The 11,049-nt window shown below is 34.6% G+C and overlaps 1 protein-coding gene across 8 annotated transcripts in view; it reads right to left on the bottom strand.

The window, feature by feature from the left end:
• Positions 1 to 11,049, bottom strand: part of TBC1D5 (TBC1 domain family member 5) — a 343,189-nt gene that overhangs the window by 178,591 nt on the left and 153,549 nt on the right. For all 8 annotated transcript variants that reach the window (XM_083376132.1, XM_083376127.1, XM_083376129.1 and 5 more), the window contains one exon: positions 1,344 to 1,410. In XM_083376132.1, coding sequence (XP_083232258.1) covers positions 1,344 to 1,410 — 67 coding nt within the window. The remainder of the gene's footprint in view (positions 1 to 1,343; positions 1,411 to 11,049) is intronic.

Genomic DNA, 11,049 nt, shown 5'->3' with positions numbered 1-11,049 from the left:
GCCACCTAATGAGAAGGAAGGACTCACTGGAGAAGAGGCCTAATGCTGGGAAAGATTGAGGGCAATAGAAGAAAGGGACGACAGAGAATGAGGTGGCTGGATGGAGTCACTGAAGCAGTAGGCATGAGCTTAAATGGACTCCAGAAGATGGTAGAGGACAGGAAGGGCTGGAGGAATGTTGTCCATAGGGTCACGATGGGTCGGACACGACTTCGCAGCTAACAACAACAAATGTGACTGACTGACTGACTGACTTTCAATATATTGAAAAAGTATGCAGTTCAATTTCCTGTGACTCCTCACGTGACACAACTTTTCGCAATCTGTCATCTCCAACTCTATCTCCTATAATTGTTCAAAATATTAAGAGAATTGACAGAATATACTTTCATTTAATGAAATTACTTACAAAATATGGCAATATTTTAAAAAAATTAATAATTAAAAAACTAGACTAATGGAAGTCAAGATTATTATTGGTAAGAATCTAAATAATAGTCATGGACATTTTCTGAAGAAATTGGATGAGAAGCAAAAATGTCTTCAAGGAAAAACAAAGAAAGTCCAGTTGCCTTTTGAAAAAAGCACTTTCGTGACTACCATGACCTGGATGATTGAGAAATCTCCATAGATGGTCACAGGCAGATAATCTTTGATATGAGAGTTGGAAGTGAATTTATTTATAGGTGTTAGATGTTCCAAAATATACTGAGTGTTTCTTTTATATTTTTTGAGATAAACTGTATATATACTAGCTGGCAGTAGCAGAGATCCTGATGAGCCATTTTAAGCTGTAGATTCAATGTAAAAGTTTTTTGAATTGTCTTTCTGATTCACTTGATTCAAGTTCATCAAATAATACTACAATAAAAATATCTGTTTAAGAAATACAAATATACTGTCAAGTCTACAATGAAGCTGGCTGCAGCCATTTTTTGTCATTCTAGGTTGCCACAAGAAAGGGAGGAGAAAAGGTATTTCTGGTAGTCTAAACACGAGCAAATCTTATGGGAACCAAGGTCATTCCCAAACCGGAGTGGAAGAGGAGGATTGTTTAGTCAGAAAACCCGTCAAGTCGTTCTATTGATAGCATTAGTAGAGGGTGGGATTTGTTACATTGTATTACTTTGATTCCAGGAGGGAAAGTTTAGATTTGGTTTCACTTTTGACTGTGCTGATGCTATGTACCAATAAACATGTTCTTTGAGGAACTTTCCTGCCTTGGAGTTCTGATTTATTTGGTCTTATTCGTCAAAATCATGACATATACTTTATTTCTTCTTTCTTTATAAATGTAAATTTAAGAAAAGCTGTCCAGATAGAAAAAGTTGGAGAATTCTTACCTATATGATAAAAAGATCCCATCAGTATCCAAAGTAAGCTGTACTCTTCCATTTTCATTTGACACATCTGAAATGATCAGACATGAGAATTTTCAGTATGTTAACTGCAAGATGCATGAATATGAATATATAAAAATATTATACCTTTGGTTGGAGATACATGCAACTGGAAAATATGCTCAATCATACCTTGGAAATATTTATAAAACCTGTAATACCTATGCTATGCTTAAAATATTTTTAATAGGCACTACACAACAAATAGTTTTCTACAGACTTCTTTACCATTATACATGGAAAGTTTAATTTTTGAACTTCAATAAATGATAATAGTTACCTTGTATTATACTAAAAAGCAAGCACAGTATTATATTAGAGAAGTAAAATTGCGTTGAAAAATGTATCATGTTAGCCCAATCAAGAGCTCTGATAAATCAAATTTTATAAATTTCTCCCTCCCTATAAATTCGAATGAACATTAATGTTAAATATTAAAGTATGAACAAAAGTACAATTTAGTCTCCAGATTGATTGTTGTAGCACATTTCTTCTGGACCTAAGCGATTTCAAATTTAGCAGATTAAATTTGACAATGTCCCTTAATTCAAGGTTTCTGGAAAGGCACTTTAAAGATCAGGATAGATGGGCCAGAGAGAGCGAAGGTAAGCAGCAGCACCAGCACAACAACGATGAAAAAATATTGGGAAAACTATGAAGATAATTTAAACTTCAAGCCTGTTTTTTGAGGTGTTAAGAAAGTCCCCATCTCCAGACTATGTTATCTCCCAAATTTGATACTTTTATCCCTCATCCAACGTATTTTTAAAGATGTTGAAGAGCACTGGTGATAGGATAGGGCCCTAAGGTATCCCTTGATAGGTATAAATCCATTAAGGATCACTGGTTGATTATAGTAATTCAACCAACTGCAAATTCATCAGGTAGTGGAAACGTTCATCTCACATTGTTCCATTTTATAAACTATCAATTTTGATAAATTTGTTATTAAAATCTTATTCTAAAACCATAACATTCTCTTGGTGTACTAATATAATCACTTTATCTAAAAAAGCAGTATGTTTTGGCAAAGTCTACTTTAACATACTGGTTTCTAGTAATTACAATGTTTGTTTTTATGTGTTTCAAACCTACTGCTTAGCTTTTCAAGGATTTTCTAGGTATTGATATACTGATTGCTCTATAGGTACTTCTAAACACATTTCCCCACTTTTTTAAACATTGAAAAAAACGTCATCAATGTGCATTTAAAAAAAATCTATTCACAGAACTAATTGATTAGAAATATTATAGTCATAAAAATCACAGATTTAAGATAGAAACTACATTTGTCCATATTATTCTCTACTTAAATATAGGAACACATCAATAAAGTGAGGGAAAATAATCAAACTATATTATTTATTAATTGTAAAGAACTTTTAAGATATAAATTTATACTCAAAAATGGAAAAAAAATTCTCTTTATAAGTTGCATATAGATCTTTATTACTAAAGTTATAAAAGAAAAGTAATTTCCTGCTTGGATAATCTAAATATTTTGAATTTCAAATTTCTACTTTTCACAAATCTAGATGAAAGGACAAATAATATAACCAGAAGAATATTACATTCTTTTTTGTAAAAAATAGTTAATGTTTGATCATTATTAATCACCATGGTTTCTTCTCTGAAGTAACTCAAGAAAAAAAATATCATATACCAATATGTATATTTTTAAAAGGGCACAATCTGTGATCTTAGAGAAGAAAAAAGTGAAAAGGAAAGAAGTTGCTTACATTACAAAGTTGTGAAATGCAATTGCATATTTTTAAAATACCACATACTTTCATTTTAGCATATCTAAGGCTTAATAATTTAATGATTTATTCAGTTTTAATTTATACCTTCAAAATATTCTGAGATGCCACTGGAGATCATAACAGTGGTCCTGGTTAAGTCAAATAATAATTAGAGCTTTCACTTTAAAGATGAGATTATTTTTAATTATTGAGTGAAGTACTTGAGGTACCATACTTATATAATTACACTACTCATTAAATGGTTATTGAAAGCTGAAATGTAATTTTAATGACAGCTACCTATTTTTCTTTGCACACTTTGTAGATGACAGATCAGTCAAGAATACTGGTTTGCTCAAAATTTCTTGCAGCTGCAGTTGAGCTTTCAGGTGTAAAACAATTAAGCTGTGCTTATTTTAAAACTTTTTTAAAAAGATGCTCTCTCAATTAAGCGGTATTTTTATAAATGCAGAAATAGCAAGGAAAGTAAATTGGCATCAAAGAAGAATAAGTGGATATTTTTCTTCCCTGTAGTAACAGCAGACACAGTACACAAATATGATGCTAATATATAAAATTCTTGAATTTTAGCCTTTGGAAGAAAACTGCTGGAGGAGAGGTCAAAAGGTATGGTAATACTATGTAATACTAATAATTATAAATGTAAAAAACTTCCTGACGAGCCAGAATTTACTGTAATTTATTTTTATAAAAGATTTTTCTTTTCTAATTGATTTGAAGATCAAAATATAAAACAATCAAGTCTTTCTTTTTCACTGTGCAAATCAAATAGATAGATTTGTTTCATTAACAATATTAAATACAGTATTTTAAAATTATCTGCATAGGGAAAGGCATTATAATTTAGAAAAAGCAAATGCTTTGTACCTAGTTGAAATTAATTATACCAAATATTTATGAAAACATCTGTTCCATACAATTATACATTTTTAATTCTAGCACTGATAAGTTCAGGTTTTTTTCTATTTGAAGCATGCCAATTAAAGAATTAAAAATGTTATGGGGAACATACAACTTGAACTTTTATATACCACATGTGAAATTTCTATAAAACAAATCCCATATTATAGAAATTTGTAAAAATGACTGCAATAAATCAAAACTCACTATTTAATGAAATACAAAAATAGGAATAAAATGAGATTTTTAAATTAAAAGTTAAACTATTAATTTTTGCTTAATTATATTATAAAGTACATTTGACTATTTCGATGATGAATATCCAGTTGATTAAGATAATATACCTGATACTGCTTCCACATGACAACAGAGGGTGCTACAGAGTTTAAGATCAGTAAGAATCAATGCCATAAGCTTTCATTTTGGATTTTTTGTATAACACCCTTGCAACTACAGTGTTAAATTCAATTTACACCACCTAAGCTTTAAAAATGATTAAACAGAGCAAGCTTGAAGCAGCATATAGAAACCAAATATAACCTCTTCATCTACAGAATTGTGTACTGCATTTTGGATAGTTCTAAAATAATTATTAGGCTACAAAAATTCAGAACACTATATTTTTGTATTAGAACTTTTAAAAATAAAACTGTAAATTATCTCAACATTTTTATGGAGAAAATTATGTATACAATTAGTCACTGAAAGCTTTGATTGATTTAGGAAAATTAATTCTTTTTCTCCTATTTGGTAGTAATTCGCAGCTGTTTAGGATAAGAATCTCTTAAGCCAAGGGTGTCAAATTCACAACATCACGTGACATGTTGCGATGTATGATGACTTTTTTCCCACTGCTGGCAATGGGTGGGTGCGGTTTCAGCATGACGCATCTGGCCCATGGGCCGGCAGTTTGACACCTCTGTCTTAAGCCATTCTGTACAAAGTAATACAAATGTTTAAATTCTTCACTGAATAACCAAGAGGTAAATATAAAAGTCTCTTAACTATATTATTTCTAGAAGAAAGCACAGAAATTTAAACCAAATGAATCTGAAATTCAACTCAATTTAATGTAATATTTTTATCTGTGCAACTAGGGAACAGTTGCCCTTACCAGAAATGTGGCATGAAGGGAGCCAATGGCAAGTATTCTTAGTAGCTGGTGAAAGCATGATTCGTCTGGAGGGCTTTTGGAGACTGACATATTATGACACAACTTCTTTTTTTAAAAAACACACACACACAAGTTTTATTGGTTTTCCAGTTTAACAATGATATATTTAGAAAGCATAATGGTGACTGGGTAATCAAAAATTCAATAACAGAGTTTTTAGTACATAGTTCAGGTTACATTACCAGAACATCCTTCTATATTTCCCTTAACATTTACTATAACATGTTTAAACTAGTAGATTTCTAAGAATGTCATGGTCAGTTAAAAAGTTTGACAATCCAGTTTTAGTTAGACGTATCCATGTCCTGTTATTAAATTTTAATTAATTTTGATTTGAGTTGTAGTATTCAAGTTTAGCCTTTAACATCCAAAATAATATTTACCATCCAAACTACCCATATTTCACTACACCAAAAATTGTAACATCTAACATACACAGAATAGCTGAATAACTAATCTTTACCTAATAGACATTTATTTCACATTCTGATACCTCATATGTTATAGATAGAAAAAGCTATATTTGTCAATCTACAACTACTTGCACATAATCAGACTCTGTTTTAATTTTTGGCTAATTCTTAGTTCTTAAAGTATTCAAACATCTTTTAACATCAGACATAGGATCCATAAACCAAATTTCTATTATTTCAGTATACAAACTATGACAGGGCTTTTCAACCTTTTCACCCATTGTACCACTTTTAGGATATGGCAACACCCGAGTACCACCAGTCACCTAGCAAGGTGTCAAAAACCTGATGACCCCCTCCAAAGGAAAAAAGTGATGAAGTACAGGTAGTTCTTGACTTACAACAGTTTGCTTAGTGACTGTTTGAAGTTACAATGGCACTGAAAAAAGTGCCCCCCAAGCCACAGTGCTTAGGCAAGACACCTGTCTGCTTGCCTGGCGGCGCTCTTCCTCTTGTTCAAGGTTTTCATTGTTGTGGGCATTTCTGTTAGGGATTGCCAGTGGGGGGGGGGTGTTTGGTTTTTATTCCCCCCGTCTGCTGGGTGGTTGCAGCAGGTTTTGGTCACTTCACATGACCCTGAGACACTGTGACTGTCATAAATATGAATCGGTTGCCAAGCATCTGAATGTAACTCACAAGTCCCTGGAGATGCTGCAACATTCCAGCTGATCGGCACTTCTTCTGGGCTCAGCAGAAGCGTCAGGATCAGCGCTGAGCTCCAGCTGGAGCCTGGCGCTGATCCTGGTGCTTCCGCTGAGTTCTGACAGCCCTGCAGCTCCAGCCATCAGGCTTGTGCGGTGCTGCCACTGGTTCAGCTCATTCCCCTCCCCCGCTATCACTTTTCTAGGATGGTTGCATACCACCTGCCAGGTGCCAATGTATCACAGGTGGTACCTGTACCACTGGTTGAAAAGCCCTGAACTATGATATCTAAGATAAGCCTAATAAATATATAAGTGCTTTCTAATTTTATCTCATAAACATTTTCTATTTCAGATCTTAATAGATCAGAAATTACTAAGAGTGGCCCTCTAGTAGCTCATTTTTTAAATCTAACTCTAGCTTTCTTTTTCTGCCAATCAGGTTTCCAGACCAAAGCCCTTAGGTTGCCAGATAGGTCTCCCTTGGCTCCAGTACATATTATTTGAATCAAGGGAGGCCATCTGACCCTCAATAATCCACAAAAGCTAAACCATTTATAGTCATTAGATTGTTGTCCTGTAGATTCATATCTCTTTATTTGGTCTTTGTATTCAATTCAGTCTGGACTCTTCTTTCCTCTGGATTCATCTGCTTAAGGTAGAGAGTCTTATCCAATTTTGCAGTTACTGCTTGGCTATCCAGGCTTTCAATAGGCTCTCTTTGTTGATGTTTCGCGTTCTCTATTTTAATATTACTGTCTTGCGCTTGATATACTTCTGGAGTTATGGGCTCTTTAGATGAGGTCAAAATTTGAATATTAGGTTTTCTCATGCTTTGTTGTTGTTCCTTACAGTTCACTGTCTTAGTGATAGTTCCTTGTACTTTTAAGATTGTAGGTTCTTTGGATGAAGTCAAGCTTTGGATACTAGGTTTTTAATGCATTGTTGCTGTTCATTATATTCCTCTGTCTCAATAGTGGTTTGTTCCAATTTTGTTATTTTCTGAATTGTAAGTTCTTTAATTGTAGTCTGGGTTTCAGTTTGTGGATTGAAGCTAATATTTTTCAGTCTGGAGATAAATATCTCAGTAGTTTCGTAGATTGTTTCAAGTATAAGCTTATAATCAAGTGAAGTTTGTGGCTGGTCTCCCTCCATTTTTAGAATAGTTGTAATAGTCCTTTAGTGGAGGCTGATTTTAAACATAAGTCAGTAAATGTTCACCTCCACAGATCTTAAAAGCTAAGTTCAGCTCACAGCTGTTTCAGGTTTTTATCTTTAACTAGTGCCAAGAACAAATTCAGATTATGAAGAAAAATATTTGGCAATAATATTCACTTGCTGTACCGGGCCTAGCCACAAGATGTCCCCAGAGTCTTTTCTTTCTTTTATTTCCAAATAGACAAAATAGCCAGTTCCTGTGAAAATAGGGTTTTTTGGGTCATCAAAAATAAGTGTAGAAAGGATGTAGATCCAATTAGTTAGTTATATTTTTTCAAGGTATATATTTTTTCCAATGTATTCAAATGCCTCCATTTAAAGGTGTGGAAACAGATTGGAAAGGCTTTTAACAGGAAAAGGTAAAAAAATTGGAATAAAGAGAAGGCAGGTTTCACCCAGTTCCTCCACTGAGCTTTCAAGTGCCTGGTTATGAGTTTGGCCTTGGTAGAAAACGGCTGAAGTGAAGGACCATGGGAGTGGCCGGTCCTTTCTTCGTTCGGTCTGAAGAGCTGCTCCAGGCCGATGGGAGGGCTGCCACCCTTCCACCATTGACCGAAGGTCCTCTCCCCCACTCTTTGCCCCTCCAGGGAGACTTTCAACCCCGTTACAGGGGTCCCCTGGAGAAAGAAATCCAGACAATGCGAGGAACGATCGCCTCGCACATCTGTCCATGCCGAGATCCAGAACTGGAAGCCCATGACACAACTTCTAAATTTGGTCATTATACATTCTGTATTTCAATGTTCATTTAATTTTGGATTTGTATCTTGCTTTTAAGCCATTTACAGTTCACCTGGTTTCAAGCAATTCAATAATTGTTATAAACATTTACTGACCATTCGTTCAGCGACTCTTTAAAGTTGCTGAACAAGTGGTATTTACCACTGGTCATCAAAGTTCTGGCCATCACACAACCCCCATGGTCACATGATTGTGATCTGAATACTTGGCAGATGATCACACTGAGTTGCAGTTTCTGTATTCCCAATTATCACTGTCTGTGGTCTTCCTTGCCAGCTTTCCACAAGAAAAATTAATGGGCAAACCAGCAGTGAAGGTTGCAAATAGCTTGGATAAATATCCAAATGGCCATTTACTTGCTTGTCAGCATGTTTGTAAGCTGCCTGGGACTTGCAACTTCCTTGCTGGCTTGCTAACTAACTTTGGTTGCTGAAAGCTGGCAGGAAGTTGCAAGAAGCTTGCCTGATTTTTATTTAACAATCGCAGTGGAGACTGCTGGGATGACCACTGCTAAGTGATGCAGTCCTTGATATTATGTTTTATGATTGTATCAATTACAACAGAAATTCTAGCCACAATTATAGTTAAAGTAAGAACAACTTGTCATATTTAGAATCAAGGTAAGTGTATTTAGTGATGACATAAAAAGCTTGGAATTAATAGGCCACTAAGGATTAGAAATCTATTCAATTCACAATTTTCAATTCCATTATAGTTTGGTCCTAGTTTTCATATAAATCTTCCTATTCTTCTTAGATTAAAAATTGAAAATATTCTGAAGTTTTCATTATGCTAAAAATAAATACAACACTATTCAAATACCAGGGTTTGTGAAAAGTTTAATTTCCCAGGAATAGATATGTTGTTATTTCTGGTAAAATTTAATGGACTTTTGATAATACCAGAACTGAAATAAAATGATTGTGCTTTATGAATTTGCTTATGGATAAGACATGTGATATGGGAGGAAAAGTTCATTTGTTGTATTTTAAGCAGTGAAAAGTTCCTAAAATTGTTTACACTTGTAAGTCATTTCTTTATATATTTCTTCTTTTTTGTTGCTCTTTTTTTTAACATTTTTCCCATTTTTTTCTTTTTGCATGTTTTACTCTTTCCATTTTTCTACCTTCCCTTTATTTTTTTATTAATTTTTTTGTAATTACAATATCTAATATAATTACTTGAAAAAAATGACAAAAGCTTGATGATTTTTCTGGGTGATTGTGATGTTTCATATAATGTCAGTTATCAGTAGATTCTATTCTTAAGAGCAATTAATAACCCATATTAAAGTATTTTTGCTTACTCCATTACTTAATCATAATCACAATCATAATAGTAGTAAAGTTGGAAGGGACCTTGGAGGTCATCTAGTCCAATCCCCTGCTCAGGCAGGAAACCCTATACCATTTCAGATAAATGGCTGTCCAGTCTCTTCTTAAAAACTTCCAGTGTTGGACCATTCACAGCTTCTGGAGGCAGGTTGTTCCACTGGTTAATTGTTCTAACTGTCAGGAAGTTTCTCCTTAGTTCTAGGTTGCTTCTCTCTTTGATTAGTTTCCATCCGTTGCTTCTTGTCCTGCCTTCGGATGCTTTGGAGAATAGCATGACTCCCTCTTCTTTGTGGCAGCCCCTGGAAATAGAAAAGCTGTTTGTGGCAGCTGTTCCTTATATGTTTTAGCCTCCAGACCTCTAATCATCTTTGTTGCTCTTCTCTGTACTCTTTCCAGAGTCTTTTTTTAGATTTGTCTCTATATACCAGATAAGAAAATTAATTAACTAATTAAATGTATATGGCTTCTCAGAACATATATAAAATACAAAAGTTTGGTAGACCAAAATGATACAGGTATCCATTTGTAAATAAGACTCCCTCTTCTTTGTGGCAGCCCCTGAGATATTGGAACACTGCTATCATGTCACCCCTTGCCCTTCTCTTCATTAAACTAGACATACCCAATTCCAGCAGCCGTTCCTTATATGTTTTAGTCTCCAGTCCCCTAATCCTCTTTGTTGCTCTTCTCTGTACTCTTTCTAGAGTCTCAACATCTTTTTTACATCATGGTGACCAAAACTGGATGCAGTATTCCAAGTGTGGCCTTACGAAGGCATTGTAAAGTGGTATTAATACTTCATGTGATCTTGATTCTATACCTCTGTTAATGCAGCCTAGCACTGTGTTGGCTTTTTTGGCAGCTGCAGCACACTGCTGGCTCATATTTAAGTGATTGTCCACTAGGACTCCAAGATCCTTCTCACAGTCACTACTATTGAGCAAGGTACCACCTATACTATACCTGTGCCTTTGGTTTTTCCTGCCTAAATGTAGAGCCTTACTTTTTTCACCACTGAATTTCATTTTGTTGGGTAGTGCCCAGTGTTCAAGTCTGTGCAGATCCTCCTGTATATTAAGCCTATTTTCTGGAGTTTTGGCTATTCTAGTCAGCTTGGTGTCATCTGCAAATTTGATGAGTTCCCCATCTATCCCCTCATCCAAATCGTTGACGAAGATGTTGAAGAGCACTGGGCTCAGAACAGTGTGTCAATGCTGCAAACATTGACATGTTTTTGCACTGACAAGAGACAGCCTTTTATTTTAACTGCTTCACTTTGAATCACTGAAGGGAGGGGGGAAATGTCAACCGGATGTTTGGAGAAGATAAGAAAAGTCCGTGCACAGAAAGGGAAGTGAAACTTCAGATTTGTTTGAACTGTCTCATTTATCGGGACAATGACACA

Source organism: Vipera ursinii (assembly GCF_947247035.1).
Source record: "Vipera ursinii genome assembly, chromosome: Z".
Taxonomy (NCBI): Eukaryota; Metazoa; Chordata; class Lepidosauria; order Squamata; family Viperidae; genus Vipera; species Vipera ursinii.
Note: the sequence above shows the minus strand (reverse complement) of the source record. Positions and strands in the feature narration are given on the sequence as shown.